The sequence below is a fragment of the Antechinus flavipes genome, chromosome X (genome assembly GCF_016432865.1).
Source record: "Antechinus flavipes isolate AdamAnt ecotype Samford, QLD, Australia chromosome X, AdamAnt_v2, whole genome shotgun sequence".
Classification (NCBI taxonomy): domain Eukaryota; kingdom Metazoa; phylum Chordata; class Mammalia; order Dasyuromorphia; family Dasyuridae; genus Antechinus; species Antechinus flavipes.
This window is the reverse complement of record NC_067404.1, coordinates 58,611,212-58,627,666: the sequence shown is the minus strand read 5'-3', so window position 1 is coordinate 58,627,666 and position 16,455 is coordinate 58,611,212. Positions and strand designations below refer to the sequence as shown.

At 34.7% G+C, this 16,455-nt stretch overlaps 1 protein-coding gene across 9 annotated transcripts in view; it reads left to right on the top strand.

The window, feature by feature from the left end:
* Positions 1–16,455, top strand: part of ATRX (ATRX chromatin remodeler) — a 183,759-nt gene that overhangs the window by 125,475 nt on the left and 41,829 nt on the right. For all 9 annotated transcript variants that reach the window (XM_051968398.1, XM_051968397.1, XM_051968401.1 and 6 more), the window contains 5 exons: positions 10,272–10,402; positions 10,822–10,910; positions 11,131–11,303; positions 13,641–13,791; positions 16,030–16,136. In XM_051968398.1, coding sequence (XP_051824358.1) covers positions 10,272–10,402; positions 10,822–10,910; positions 11,131–11,303; positions 13,641–13,791; positions 16,030–16,136 — 651 coding nt within the window. The remainder of the gene's footprint in view (positions 1–10,271; positions 10,403–10,821; positions 10,911–11,130; positions 11,304–13,640; positions 13,792–16,029; positions 16,137–16,455) is intronic.

Genomic DNA, 16,455 nt, shown 5'->3' with positions numbered 1-16,455 from the left:
GGCCACCACAAACATTTTGGCACATACAGGTCCCTTTCCCTTCTTTAGTATCTCTTTGGGGTATGAGCCCAGTAGAAACACTGTTGGATCAAAGGGTGTGCAGAGTTTGATAACTTTTTGAGCATAGTTCCAAATTGCTCTCCAGAATGGCTGGATGTGTTCACAATTCCACCAACAATGTATCAGTGTCCCTGTTTTCCCACATCCCCTCCAACATTCCGCATTATCTTTCCCTGTCACTCTAGCCAGTCTGACAGGTGTGTAGTGGTATCTCAGAGTTGTCTTAATTTGCATTTCTTTGATTAATAATGATTTGGAGCATATTTTCATATGTCTATAAATAGTTTCAATTTCTTCATCTGAGAATTGTCTGTTCATATCCTTTGACCATTTATCAATTGGAGAATGGTTTGATTTCTTATAAATTAGAGTCAGTTCTCTATATATTTTGGAAATGAGGCCTTTATCAGAACCTTTGACTGTAAAAATGTTTTCCCAGTTTATTTTTTCCCTTCTAATCTTGTCTGCATTTGTTTTGTTTGTACAAAAACTTTTCAATTTCATATAATCAAAATTTTCTATTTTGTGGTCAATGGTGATCTCTACTTCTTCTTTAGTCATAAATTCCTTCCTCTTCCACAGGTCTGAGAGGTAAACTATCCTATGCTCTTCCAATTTATTTATAATCTCATTCTTTATGCCTAGGTCATGAACCCATTTTGACCATATCTTGGTGTTCGGTGTTAAGTGTGGGTCCATGCCTAGTTTCTACCATACTAATTTCCAATTTTTCCAGCAATTTTTGTCAAATAATGCATTCTTACCCCAAAAACTGGGGTCTTTGGGTTTGTCAAACACTATATTATTAAAGTTATTGGCTCTTTTGTCCTTTGAACCTTATCTATTCCATTGATCAACTAGTCTATTTCTTAGCCAGTACCACATGGTTTTAGTAACTGCTGCTTTATAATATAATTTTAGATCTGGTACAGCTAGGCCACCTTCATTTGATTTTTTTTTTTTTTCATTAATTCCCTTGAAATTCTTGACCTTTTGGTTTTCCATATGAACTTTGTTGTTATTTTTTCTAGGTCATCAAAGTAGTTTTTTGGGAGTCTGATTGGTATAGCGCTAAATAAATAGATTAGTTTAGGTAGTATCGTCATCTTTATTATATTTGCTTGCCCAATCCAAGAGCATTTAATATTTTTCCAGTTGATTAGATCAGACTTAATTTGTGTGGAAAGTGTTTTGTAGTTTTGCTCATAACGTTTCTGATTTTCCCTTGGCAGATAGATTCCTAAATATTTTATACTATCAGTAGTTACTTTCAATGGAATTTCTTTTTCTAACTCTAACTGTTGGATTTTTATTAGTGATATATAAGAATTCTGATGACTTATGTGGGTTTATTTTGTATCCTGCAACTTTGCTGAAGGTGTGGATTGTTTCTAATAACTTTTTAGTAGAGTCTCTGGGGTTTTCTAAGTATACCATCATATCATCAGCAAAGAGTGATAATTTGGTTTCCTCATTGCCTATTCTTATTCCTTTAATCTCTTTCTCAACTCTTACTGCTAAAGCTAGTATTTCTAATACTATATTAAATAGTAACGGTGATAGTGGGCAACCTTGTTTCACTCCTGATCTTATTGGGAATGGTTGCAGTTTGTCCCCGTTATATATGATGCTTACTGCTGGTTTTAAATAGATGCTACTGATTATTTTAAGGAAAAATCCATTTATTCCTATACTCTCAAGAGTTTTTAATAGGAATGGATGTTGGATTTTATCAAATGCTTTTTCTGTATCTATTGAGATGATCATATGGTTTTTGTTAATTTGATTATTAATATGGCCAATTATACTGATAGTTTTCCTAATATTGAACCAGCCCTGCATTTCTGGTATAAACCCTACTTGATCGTGGTATATTATCCTGGGGATGATTTTCTGTAGTCTTTTTGCTAATATCTTATTTAAGATTTTAGCATCAATATTCATTAGGGAGATTGGTCTATAATTTTCTTTCTCTGTTTTCAACCTACCTGGTTTTGGTATCAGTACCATGTCTGTGTTGTAAAAGGACTTTGGTAGGACTAAACATTCTCATTTTAACTAATTCTGTTATTATCTTGTCTATATACTCATCTGTTTTGCTAGAATAAAAGGAGTTGCTTTCCTAAAGTCCAAGCATATAGTATTTATAGCATTTTACTGTTCAACTAGTTTAGTAAACCCTTCCAAAATGATAGTAAATAGGCAGGTGTAACCTATTTTTGGAAGCTGTGCTGCCTTTTTGTGGTCCTGTCTTCATTTTAAATGTCCCTACTTTCCTCTTCTGTGATCTGTTCTTGTATTTTCGAGGAATAAAAGTCAACCTCATTGACTTTTGTTTGTAGATTCCGTTGAAAATGAGTCCTTCCATATCTCTTAGTCTCTGTGAGCTTCTACATACCAATGATAGTAACTCAGCTGATAATATAGTTCATCTGAACCAAGTAACTTGAATTCATCAAGAGGAACTAGGTACTCTCTTATCATCACCTTACTCATCTTTTAGCACTACTCTCTTAACTATGTTCTTTCCAGTCATTACTGGTATAAAGGTCGTTCTCTGTGCCAAGAAAAATTGAAGAAATCTACAATTGAATGAATATATCGTGTTGCATTTCAGTTATTATCCCATACTCCCTAAGCAGTAGTTCTAGCCTTCCTTTGATCTTCCTCTTTTTCTCAGGATAGCTAACAATACCCCACCCTTTTTCTTGTCTTTACTCACTTTTCCTGCCCCAGCTCATTATGAGCTTTAGCACTCTGAGCACTATATTTACAGGACCGTGCAAGGCTCTTCTATTCATCCTCTTTTACTTACCTTTGCTTTCATCTTATGTTCATATCTCTAAAAAAAAATCTTTGTTGGTAGATTAATTCACTGTGCATCCATATTTGTTTCCATTTTTGTTTGTGCATGTTTCCAGCCCACAATACAGTGCTTTGCACCTAGTAGAGATGTAATGTTTAGAGAATTGAATCCTGTGTTATCTTAAAGCAATATTGATGATATAAGATTGGAATTATAAATAAGGAACTATTTGAAATGACTATTCATTTTTACTATGTAATTTCTTATGCTGTATAATTAGTGTGACTTTTATTTAAAAAAAGTCCTATTGCTAATTTTATCAAATCTTAATATCTGAATAGATATTAAGATGAATGGGCTTGTGTTATCTGAAATTCTTTTTTCTTTTTGTGTCTTAGATAAGTTGCCAGCTGCAGTGTTTTAAAATATTTTGAATTCTGTTAAAATGGCCAACACCAAAATGTTCATCATTGAGATATGTATTTGTAAGATCCACTATCTTAAGAGCAGTCAAGGATTTAAGATATTAGAATAAATTGAGGCTTCATTCCTTTGTGAGTACAGTTGAAAGGCATCAAAATTCTAAGACTCTAATTGCCAATGTTTCTAAGCTTTGAAAGAAGGGCTTGTTACAACTTCATCTGGTGCCACAAATCTTTCCATTTTTCAGGTGTGTTTTTAATGAATGCTACCTGTTATTTTCCTCACAATAGAGTAACTTCAATCAAATAGGGCTCTTTGAAAAGACTGCTCCAGAAGTTCTGTTGATTATTGTATGGACTCCTCTGTCTTGATTCTCATTGTAAGATCCCAGATGCTTCCCCTTATTGGGTTTTTAACCTCATCAGCACACTGTCTGTTTAGGGTTGTATATAAAGTACAAATAGAAAATATAAAGTAACTTTAAACGGAATCTATTTCAGTGTACACCTGAACAGAAACACCTATCCTAGGGGTGTAAAACTCCAGTAGAAACGAGGTCACTTAGTCCTACATAAGCATCCTTCCCTGCTATATATTGACTTAGAAAACTACATCGTAACATAATCTATACTGTGTAGTATTTTACTTTCTCTTGTTAAATGTTTCTCCATTGCATTTTAATTTAATTCGGTTATATAGGGGTTGAGGGTTGTTACATCCCACAGGTTGTGTGTTTGACTTTGGTTCTACAACATACACAACTTATTTTGGAAGATCTTCAAGGATTGATGATCCACTACCTCTTGTGATAGCCATGTTACATTTTGGGACTGTCGTGATATTTTTTCACCTCATTCTCTGTCTTTATGGGCCACGTTATTGGGTTTTTTTTTTCCTGTTAGAGAATTATCTATTCACATGGTGTTGGCATTAGTGATAGAGTCAGGTAACAAACAAAAAACTGCTTTCTTACAGACACAATCAACTGAAAGTGCAGTTTATAAATGATTCTTTTCTCTTAATGTTCCTGGCTGTTATAAAACATGAAAACATTTGGTTTGGTGGGAATGATAATGTCTCTCTTCCTTGCACCTTAAAATCACTCAAGATTTCTTCAAACGAATAACTTCCTTGTGGTCTCTGATTATACATATCTAACAAGATATACAAACAAGAAGGAGATAGATTGTCTCCAAAGAAGATTGCCCACCAAATTAAGGCTGTCTACCATAGAGTTTAAGTGAAGCTATTATTCCTGAAAATTTTGAGCTGCTCCAGATGTTTCTGTTGACCGATTATTACATAAAGCTCCAGAATATTGAGGACCCTTATAAATGAAATCTATAATCATTCGAGTTTTTGACCCATCCATCAATACCAGAAAAGCAGAATTGACACCTTTTGTTCATACTGTGATCCATACTTGGATGAACAACATAGAGTTTGTCTAGTATTAAAAATATCTTAGTTAATGTGTACCGGCAGTGAAATAGACCCCCTATTTTTTTTTGGGAGAGTGGGATGTATCCATTTTGGGAAGTTGTGCATCACTATTATTGTGGTGGTGCTGCATAACAGGTTTCTCTCTGGGATATTTTTCCTCCATATGTCTGAATTTGTTTGTATATAATAACTATGTTGCCTTATTTATTTATTTTTTACTTTTTTACTTTTTTTGTATTTTCATTTCTTAGCACAGTGCCTGGCATATACATAGTGAGCACATAATACATTCTTTATGTGTGACTGACTTATATTTTCTGTTATATTCATGATATGAGTCATTCTTTGCATAGTATGAACAGGTTATATCATGCTTCTAAAAAAAAAATTACCCTGAAGTAGTATAAATGATATCAGGGAAGTTTTTAAAAACTAAGCCTGTTAAGCAGCAAGGTCAAGGCTAGTCATGCCAGACTAACATCTTTCTCTCTTTTTCTCTCCTCCCTCCCCCACCTTTCTCATTTTTGATAGGATTACTTAACTAAGACATAAAGGTAATATTGTGGGTGTATCTTACCTAGATTATAGCAAAGCTTTTGATGAAACATTTTTTTATGTTGAAAATAGAATGAGACAGGTTAGTGATTCAGTCAAATAGATTTGAAACTTGGATATCTAGATACAAAATAATCTTTAAATGTTTCAGTATCAGTATGAAAAAAATTCTCCAATGGAGCAACTATCTATCTCTTTTTGGCCTTATAATGTTTAACATTCTCATCAGTGACTAGGATAAAGATATAGTTAGTATGCTAATCCAGCTTTTATAGATTACAGAGATCTAGGAGGGATGGAGGGATAGTTAATAACAAAATTGAGACCCAAAAAAGATTTTGACAAGATAAAGCACTAGGCTGAATCTAATAAGTTGAGGTTCATTAATGATAAATGTCAAGCCTTGGACTTCAGTAGAAAAAAAAAATTAACTTCATCAGTACAGGATTGGGATAGGTATGAATAGGTATCAGTCGTTTTCAAAAAAAAAAAGTCTGCGCTTTTGGTGAACTGCACATTTTTACCTGATAAGAAGAGCAAAAAATACTAAATGTAGCCTGAGCTTCATTGTGAGATAGCTTCTAGGAATGGGGACATGTCAGCTTCTTCTTTACTCTGCCCTTGCTAGACTTCATATGGAATATTTTGTTGACTAATGGGCACTACAGGTTCAGGTAGACATTGATAAGCTAGAATATACAGTGAAGAAGGCAGTCATGATGGTGAAGAGTCTTGAGTCTATTTTATATGAGAATTGGATTGTAAGAGAATTGATCATGTTTAGTCTTAAAAAGGAAAGGTTTTTTGGCCATGATGGCTTTATTTTGAAAGGCTCTGATATGATGACAAAAATAAGCTTGTTAGTTTACTTAAGTGGCAGAAAGAAGCTGACTAGAATTATCAAAGAGGCAAATTTCAGTGACAGTAAAACTCTTCCTTAGAATTTGAGCTGTCCAAGAATGGAATGGGCTGCCTCAAAAGGTTGTGAGTTCCTCTTCCTTGGATCTTCATGGTGGGGCTGGAAGAACATTTGTCAGGGATGTTATAGAAGATATTCCTTTGGTTTGTAGATTGTACTGTATGGCTACTATGGTCCCTGTCAACTCTAAAATACTGATTCCATGATTTCTCTGACTATACTTGGTCCAAACTAGATGGTTTTTCTGTCTTTATTCTCTTTGGTATTATTTTTATGTACTTGTTCAGCAATTTGACTAACATGTTAGTGCCTAGTTAATGTGAATCTGTTCTTTGTGGAGAAAATGTTTATTCAAATGACTTTTGCACATCTTTTTCATTTTTCTTCAGGTTTTTTTCCTTCCATTTTAATCTTTGGATACACTCAGCATTATGTTGCTTGATGAAATATCTTGCCTTATTTTAATCCTCCAGTGCACCTCTGATTTATGAGATATTAATAGAATTATCCAATTTTTTTAAGATTTACATATTAGATTAATATTATAACTTGATTTTTCCTTTTGTAGCCATCTCTTTCCATTTTGCTAGTCATGTTAGATGTTTGGTATTAAATAAGGCATTTTCTGGGCTGTTTTATTCTCTTGTGACAATTTGTGTTGCTTAAACTTTTAGATGAAATTATTGTAGTTAATGTCAGTTCTGTTGTCTATGCCCTACTTTCTACTTCTAGTGACTTGTTTGAATAATTTAGGGTTTAGTCCTTTTAATTGCACTCCATAGATTTTTCTGATTGTTCCATTTTGTGATGTTATATGTAATCACCTAAGTTCTGCCTGTGCACAGACATTGACTCAGATAACGTCTTTGAGCACCATATAATACCATTATAAAAAAGAATTTATTTTATCAAACAGAAAACTTTGTTATTGATGTAGGAGTTATTTGTGAGAAAGGGGTTTTGAAAATAAAATACCTTTTGTGACTGAATTTCTACTTGAAACCAATAGCACTCAAAGCTCTGTGCATCCTGGGCAGTTGCTAGTACAGAAGGATATCTTCAGCAGAGAAACTGTAGAAGTTAATTCTGATGAAGTTCCTTCTAACCTCCTCTCCCCTCTCCGCCCCCTCCATTTTTTTTTTTTTTTTTTTTTTTTGCTGAGGTAATCGGGATTATGTGACTTGCCTGGGGTCATGTGACTTGCCCAGGGTCACACAGCTAGGAAATGTTAAGTGGCTGGACCAGATTTGAACCCAGGTTCTCCTGACTTCAGGGCTGGTCCTCTATCCACTGTACTACCTAGATGCCCCTAAAGTCCCATTTTTCTTCTCATGACTATTCCACCTCTAAGTATGGCATACACTAGTTTCCCTTTGGTTTTCTGTTTTCAATCTGATCATTAAATTGGACTCCATCAAGAAAGAAACATGAGGTTTCACATAAAAATCCTTACCATGACCAGACACTGGGACACCTCTGCTGTGTAACAGGTCATAAAATAAAGAAATATCAAGGTGGGCTAAAAGCACAGGAGTTACTGTTTGCTATGACTGTTGTGAAGTATGCCTTTCAACTTCATTCATACATATACTTAGGTTAAAATGCCCTTTTCCTTTTGATGGAGATGGTAACATTGTGCTGAAACAGATTATCTCCCCTCCTCATAGTTGGATATCTTTGTGAGTTTTTGACCCACCCCCACCCTTACTAGTTGCCTGTCTAGTAGATGATGGTGTGACATTTCTTTGTACTAAGGTGTACTTCTCTTTTAACTCCTTCCCCTCCCATTTAATGGGTACTACTTCATCCAACTTACTGTAGTGATGGGACCTGACTGAGCTTTTATATTCTGCTGGCATAGACTTTGAAAAATTGGTTACTCCTTGGCTAAGGCAAGGAAAGTACAGCATCCATGGAATGAAAGCTGTATTGCCCATGGAGAACAACAAACCTACTAACTTCAAGGTAGTATGGCATGATGAATAAGACACTAGATTTAGAGTCAGAAATACCTTACTTCAAATCCTGTCTCAGACCGTAACTGTGTCACCAAAGGCAAGTTACTTAAACCTCTATTCTTCAGTGTCCTTATCATGGGCTCTTATTAAAAAATTACATAGCTTCCAGGAATAAAGAAGGGATCATTCCTCTGGGCATTGCCATAATTATCCCTCATGGAATATTCTGTTCAGCTCTGGATGCCACAATTTAAAAGGGACATTGACAAACTGGAAAGTGTCAAAAAATAATGACTAGGATTGCGAAAGACCTCAAGTTCATGTTGTATAAGGATGAACTGAAGAAACTAGAAATGTCTTTAGCCTCGAGAAAAGAAGGCTCAGGGAAACAATACCTATCCTCGAGTATTTCAGGATCTGTCATATGGAAAAAAAGATTATACTTGTTCTGCTTGGCTCCAGAGGAAAGAACCAGAAGCAGGGTATGGAAGTTGAAAAGAGCAGAATTAATTCTCAGTGTCTGGAAAATTTTCTTAACAGTGACAGTAGTCCAAAAGTGGATTCGGCTTTATTTCACTTGAGGTCTTCTATCCCGTGCTGAGTGACCAATTGTCAGTTATTTTACTGTAACAGTTTCCTTCATGGTATGATTATGATATGGACTAAGTGGGTGCCACGGGCCCTAACAAGGTACCAATTCTTTTATTCTTTGTCATCTTCCAAAGGTCAGATCCAATCAGCAGAATATCATCTGCAAACAGGAACATAATAATAAGTAGGAATGTTTATACAGCCCTCTACAGTTTGTAAAGGGTTTGACAAATATATGGTTGTATTCAGCCTCTTGATAATCTTTTAATTGTTGAGAGAGGTTTAACCTATAGAGACAGGATTTGAAACCAAGTGTTTTTCTTTGTCTCCACTGACCACTATGCCACCTTGCTTTTGAAAGCCACAGCTTCAAGACTTTTATCACATATAGAAAAAGAAGTTATTTTTCCCAGTAATACTATATATTCGTAATTAGTGCATTGTCTCTTTGTTTTATATTTCCATTCATCTTGATGATCGAAATTATTGAACAATAACATTTTGTGTATTGGATCTATTGACTCATTAGCTTATGGTATCTAAAATCTCTCAGGATCTTTGAGAAGTGCATCATTTGCACTTATAACTCAAACACTCTTTTGTAATCAATATATTGGAATTTTGTTTTATGTAAAAAAACTTGTTTCATATTTATATTTTTGTCTTAGATAGTCTTGATATATGTAAACAGATTTTGTAAAGATGAGAAAGTAAGGCAAATGGATGAGTGACATTTGATATTTTCTCATTCAGTTGTGTATGTGTACAATGATATTTCCTTTGATATTTTCCATTCTTTTGAAAGCTTTCTCATTTAGAGAGCTCTTAAAAGTCAATCAGTATGTCTTTAAACAATAGCTTTTTCTTTTCAAAAGATATGCAAATGCAAAACTACGTTTTCCACGTTTTTCCTCCCTCTTTTCCCCGTTTTTCCTCCTTTTCCCCAACCCCCACCCCTTCTCATAGACAACATGTAATCCAATTAATGTGTAAAACATGAATCACTATGTCTTTAAAATGATTTTTCCCTTTAATACTGACTTCCCTTTTTATGTATTTCGTCAAGTTTACTTCTCCAAATTCCTTTTCTTGAGTGCAATTTGTACTTTGTCAGATGACACATTGAGGACCACGATATTAAGCATCATGATTAATGATGAAAATCACTTATAGAATTCCTTTTCATAATCTTCTCCTTAGAAAGCCTTGCAGTTCTGTCACTCCACTTTGAGTCTTATGAGAATGGAATTTATGAAGTTGTAAGACTTTCTTTTAATTTAGGAATGCTTGTATTTGAAATTTATTAATACAATGAAAAGCAGCCTTCTAATTTTGACATTTAAGAAGTAACATTTAATTAAACTTGTAAAAAATAGGCATTTTAGTTGTACTTAGAAATAATTACACATGGTTTTTACACTGGGCAATAGGGATCATTATTATCTTGGAAGAACTTAAAATTGAATTTTTTTAAATTCATATTTTTTTCCTTTTATTTTTAACCTTTTATCATCAGGTGTGGGTAATACCAGTGAAGGTGGAAGAGGGAAGGCAGGAGCAAAACTTTTCCAGGACTTTCAGATGTTAAGTAGAATCTGGACTCATCCGTGGTGTTTGCAGCTGGATTATATAAGCAAAGAAAATAAGGTAAATCACTTAAGCTGAAATTTTATCCCCTTAACTGTCCTGAAAACTTAAAATAAACTGCCAAGTGATAGGTAGCCTTATGATATATTAGGAGTCTTGTTATTTAATAGCTTCATTATTTTACTTGCTTTTTTATCTCTGGGATGTCTATGTATGCATTGTAATTATGAAAGCTTAGCATGGTTGTCCATTTTATTGAATGTTTCCTAATTGTATATTTTTAATTATTTTAATATTATTTAAAATTTTGAACTCCAAATTCTCTCCCCACCTCTTAATAAGAGTGGCAATATGGTTTTGGTTATGCATGTGAAGTTGAATCTCATAATCTTTAACTAAAAGAAATACTTGTCTTTTGAAATTTTTCATCTGGTTACTGTGCCTAATTAAAATTTAAAAATATATTTTTTTTCCTTTAGGGATATTTTGATGAAGATAGCATGGATGAATTTATCGCTTCAGATTCTGATGAAACATCTATGAGTTTAAGCTCCGAAGAATATACTAAGTAAATTTACTTTTTTTTAAACCATGAACCATATTTACAAAACCTGCTATGCATTTTTTTTCTTTATAATACCTTTTTATGTATTGATAAGGAAGCAATTTATTTTTCAGAACTCTTATTTGTTTGTGTACATGGGAATTTCTACCATTTCATCTCAGAAGTTATAAGTAAATGTTTATTCACTGCATTTTTCTAACTACTTGAATTCTCTATTATGTAGGAAAAAGAAGTCAAAGGGGAAGAAAGGTAAAAAGGACAGTAGTTCAAGTGGCAGTGGCAGTGATAATGATGTAGAAGTGATTAAAGTATGGAATTCAAGGTCTCGAGGAGGTGGGGAAGGAATTGTGGAAGAAACATCCAACATTCCCAGTGTCTCTTTAAAACAGGAAGAAAGTGAGTTTGACTAATAAATGTCTTTTCACATAGAACATTGAGTTAGAAAAACATTGGTAATGAATGGTAGAATATATCCTCTCAGTTTTAAGTCCCAGTCTCAGTCTTACTGTTTGGTTGAACTAGATTACTTGTGTCTTGAGTTCACTAAGCTGAAATGGTCCCTTACCCCAACCCAAAAGCAAGGCTCTCAGTACTCCCTCCCACTTCCCTTAGTCATATAAGTTTGGTATATCAATTTCTTCTGGGTGTCATAGAGTTCAAGGGAGATAATAATCTGAGCTATAGGCTATGGAGCACCAAATCTTATTTCCATCTTGCTGAACGTACAATAGGAATGACCCATATCTGGGCTGGGCATCATCTTTACCAGGAATATTGTATCTTCATTGCCCCTTCCATAGCCAGTATGTGCTGGAAAAGGAAGACAAAATGTTTAAATATAGAAGCTGTAGGGTTATGGTATGGTAGAAAAGGGCCTTCCCAATAAGTTAGTCTTAGCTGGAGAGTAATACTTTCTTGGTCCTGGGAATGAAGACTGAGGAGTTTTATGTTGTTTAGATATGTGCTCTCTTAGGACTCCAGCATTTCTCAGGATTAAGATTCTAATAACCGAAGCTAGCAAGATCCTGTTTCAGTCTTCCTGAGATTGTTGAAGGTTCATGTTATAGCCTTTTCTTTGACCTTTTTGGTGTGGCAAGGGAGAACAGTGGAAGGATCCAAATTGAGTTGTTCTGAAATTTGTTTTTTTGGGTTTTTTGGGTTTTTTTCTGTAGTATGAAAGTGAGAACAAATAGCTCTCCCTATTAAATGTCCATCCTGTACCTACTTGCTGATTCCATGAGAGAAAATTTCTTTCCAATGTTTTATTCTCTAATTAGAATTGAAAATATCCAGTTTATCATATGTACTTGAGGACAAATTTACATGTTGACTGTTAGTAACTAATGTCACAGAACCTCTGAGGCTGGTAATCCATTCTCTCCACAATATTGTCATCTAGCTTCCATTTAAAGGCCTACAAAATGGAAGGAGTAGTAATGAAAAATTATTGATGTGTAATGAATATGTAATGAAAAAATTATTGATTCAGATGCTAAATCACACAAGGCTAAGCAGAGGTATCAGTAGCTATAGCATTCACTGAAACTTTATTCTCCAAATTGATGCTAAGAATGCTAGGTGATTCAGTGGAGACAAGACTATCCGAGTTCAAATTGGACCTCAGATTTCTTTCTGGCTGTGGCACCCTGTTCAAGTCACTTAATTTATTCCCCTGGAGAAAGAAATAACAAAGTAGTCCAGCGTCTTTGTTAAGAAAATTGCATATAAGTCATAAAAAGTCAATGAACCCAGGGTCATTGTAAGAATCAAATGAAGTAATATGTTTTTTATTAAGCATTTCGCATCTATTGTATGCCAGACATTATATGTATAAATGTCTAAATCCTGCCATGTTATCCACCATAGTATACTCAAGATAATTCTTGAATTAACCTGAGTCAAGTAATTTGTTGGGCGTCTGGTTTGATCCCAAACTCAATGCCAACTACTCTTTCCCACTACCTTTTTAGATGCTCATATCAAGCTGTTACTGATCCTTCAGTGGTCAGAGCATTCACTAAGTTCTTAATCCACCCAGAGTACTCCTCATCTTTAAGGATTGGAAGGAAGACTATTAAATATCATGGATAGTCATGTTTTGTGTCTTGTAAATGACCTTCAAGGTCCTTTTTTTTCACAGATGAAGAACAGTTAAGTGACTTGCTCATGTTGACAAAAGATGTATTTAGATCCAGGTCCTTTGACCTCCATAGCCATCCTTCTTTTCACAGTAGTCTAAAGAAACTTGCATTCCTATTTGGTAACTTCTTCAAAAAAGTAATGGAGATTTGTCCTGCAACACAGTTTGTTCTCAGTGGAAAACATGGTGACTATATACCCTTTCTCCTAATATGTTCTCGAGGTTATTTAATTTTTTCCTTAGAATTGAATAAAGCAATTTGTCAATATTTTCTTTAATTTCCTGTTTCACTTTTAATAAAAGGCAACAGACTCATCTTCTTGCTTCATTGAATCGTGTGAATTTTAGCTTTAATCTTTCCTATTCCTTTCCTTTTATGGTTTTCCTATTGCTAAGTTAAATTTGTTTTAAGGAAAAGGTGGCTGAAATTTTTCATTATGACAGGTCAGTTTTCACAGATCTCACTGTTGATAAATAGTTTTTTGCTCTGCCTTATCTGAAAGAATTGGCATTAAAAAGAAAAAAAAACAAATGCATTGCACAGGAAAAAACTTAATGAAGTCTCTCTCTTGTTTTGTTTTTTTTTCCCCCAGGTAAAACTTCTTCTTCCAATCCAGGTAGCCCAGCTCCGGACTGGTACAAAGACTTTGTGACCGATGCTGATGCGGAAGTTTTGGAACATTCAGGCAAGATGGTGCTTCTTTTTGAAATTCTTCGAATGGCAGAGGAGCTTGGAGACAAAGTGTAAGTTCTTTTCTAGAGTGATTTTTGTAAATAGTCATTTGTATAAGCTTTCCATCTGATTTGACTCTGACTGTTCTTTTACATCTTATTTCTTGGAAGGTGACACAAAAGAGAAGGTGCATTTAAAACAGTGATGAAATCTTCTCTTAACCCGAGGCAGGGGTGGTCAAGTGAATTTTCCTCAAAGGGTTCACTTTTTTTCTATGTGGTAGTCATACCTCTGTTTTGTCCCTGCAGTAGTTCAGAAAACAGGCCAGGCTTTTCTCCTATTGCATACCTTAGCTCTTCTAATCTGTGCTTGTAACTTTCAAGAGCTCTATGCTTTTTTTCAGAAGACTCTTTAAAAAGACTACCTCACCATCTTGGACATTGTGGAAGACCACAAGATATATGCTATTCACTTTTTCTCTCCTCCCCTCTCTGCCTACTTCAGGATTTGTTTCCTTTTTTTCCTTTTTAACTTTGGTGTCATACACCTTATTCAAGTGGTTAGGCTTCTTATCAAAAGGAACTTTGAGGGATTGTCTGATTTAGCTTCCCACTTGATCCAAGAATCTTTCTCCAACATCCCTGAGAATTGTTCAGTCTTTGCTTGATTGATTTCATTCATACGACTTTCACTACTTCCCTGAGGCATCTCATCTTATTGTTGGAAGCTGTTTGATAGGCTGTTCCTTACAATGATTCCTGAAGCTTCCTCCTATCACTTTTCACTCTAATTCTAGTTTTGCCCTTTGGGGCAGTGCAGACTTGATTTACTCTTCCACTTGTCAATCTTTTAAACATCTAACAGACACTTTAGTATTATCCTTAAGCTTGAAAAGGACCTCAGATATCATGTGGTCAGTCCACCTTATCTTCCCATTCTTTTTCTTTTCTCCTGCAGTAAATATTGTCAGTCCCTTCATCTGTTTCTTATATAATTTAGATTCCAGTCGTCTTGCCTTCTCTGGTTTGTCGGTGATTCGCTCCATTGTCCTTCCTAGGTCAAACAGTAGTCTGGTTATTTTTCTAACCAATACTATTGTTTCTTATAATGCAGCAGGAGGATAGTAAACACACATGCACGCATAGTCACACACACATGTAGCCATACTACTCTTTTTGCTCATCTTGAAGTTGTGATCAACTAATACATCAAGGATTTTTCCCCAAGAATTTCTGTCATACTAGAATTCTCCCTTCCTTCTTATCTCCAGTTGTTGTAGGACTTCACTTTTATCCTTTTTGAGTTCATTTTGCTGGTTTAACCCAGAATTTTACAGACTGTTGAGTTTATTTTGAATTTTGATTCTTTCATCTAGTCCAGTGTGCAAAATAGATAGGCCTGCTTTCTGTGTCTTCCTGTAGTCATTGCTGGGGCGGGGGAGAAGAATTTAACAGAACAGGATTGATTAACAACAGTATTGTCCTTTCCCACCTTTAAATGGAGAAAGTTGACAGAATAACAGTTCATCAGCAGCCACTTCCACTCTTATTTGAGCACACTTTCCAGCCCCTTCCCTGAGCCTCACCCACTTCTTTGGCGGCAAGATTTATTTGACCTTGTTTGTTCCCCAGAGGTAGCTTGGCTCTCTGCTTGATTAGGATTGGGCCTTTTCTAAGATGTCAACTTAAATTCCAGATTGTCTTCAGTCAAGCAACTAATATTTTCATAAAATTGTCTGGCTCCTTAAAAGTCCGGAACATCAACTTTATATATTTTTCCATAACACCTAGCATGCTTCTTAGGGTATATAATAGATGCTGCACAGTACCTTTTTGAACTGCATTGAATTAAGGCTTTGATTCTGGATTAAATGCTTAAAAGAACAAGGGTTATGTGCAGGGTTCTAATACGTGCCTCACCATTTATTGTCAGTTTTGAAAAATTATAAAACTGTTTCTGCAATTGTATACTACTACCCTTTGTATAATAACACTTCACCAAGCCTGGTGACTCCTAGCGCCATAAGCCAAACATGCATGTCATGTCTTGCCAACTGGTAGTCTACTTATTTCTTTGCTTAATTGGGAAATGAAACAAGTAGAGAATATACCATTCCTGTAAAATTGTTCGATTCTAGACAAGCCTCAAACGCTTCCCTTGTGCTCCTTGAAATATTATCAGTGGGAAAGAGAAACCAGAGCTTTGCAGACATGTTTGGAATTGAATGACATGGTTATTTTCTTCTGTTTTGTCATTTAAAAATTAGTAATTTTAGTAGGAAGCATTTATATCTCTTTATATTTTTTTAGTCTCGTTTTTAGCCAATCTCTCATATCATTGGACTTGATTGAAGATTTTCTTGAATTGGCTAGTAGGGAGAAATCAGATGATAAAGATAAGCCTCTTATTTATAAAGGTGAGTTAGTTTTTCTATATTTTAAATGCGCAGTGTGATCATTGGATGCCTGTTGTTTTGTTTTTGATGGAGTTCAGACGTTCGTACCCAATGATTATTTTAGGTATCTCATACCACAATAATAAATTCTTCAAGGTGTCCTCTTAGCTTAAATGATAATTTGAAGATATAACACAAATTACTAGACTATATCAGAATGTTATTTAATTGTGTGATTTACACTGTTTGAATTTATTATGGCTTATTTAAAAATTACTTAGTGTTGACTTTGGCCACCCTTTGCATTAATATAGCAAATATTTATGAGGAAAGCCTGTTT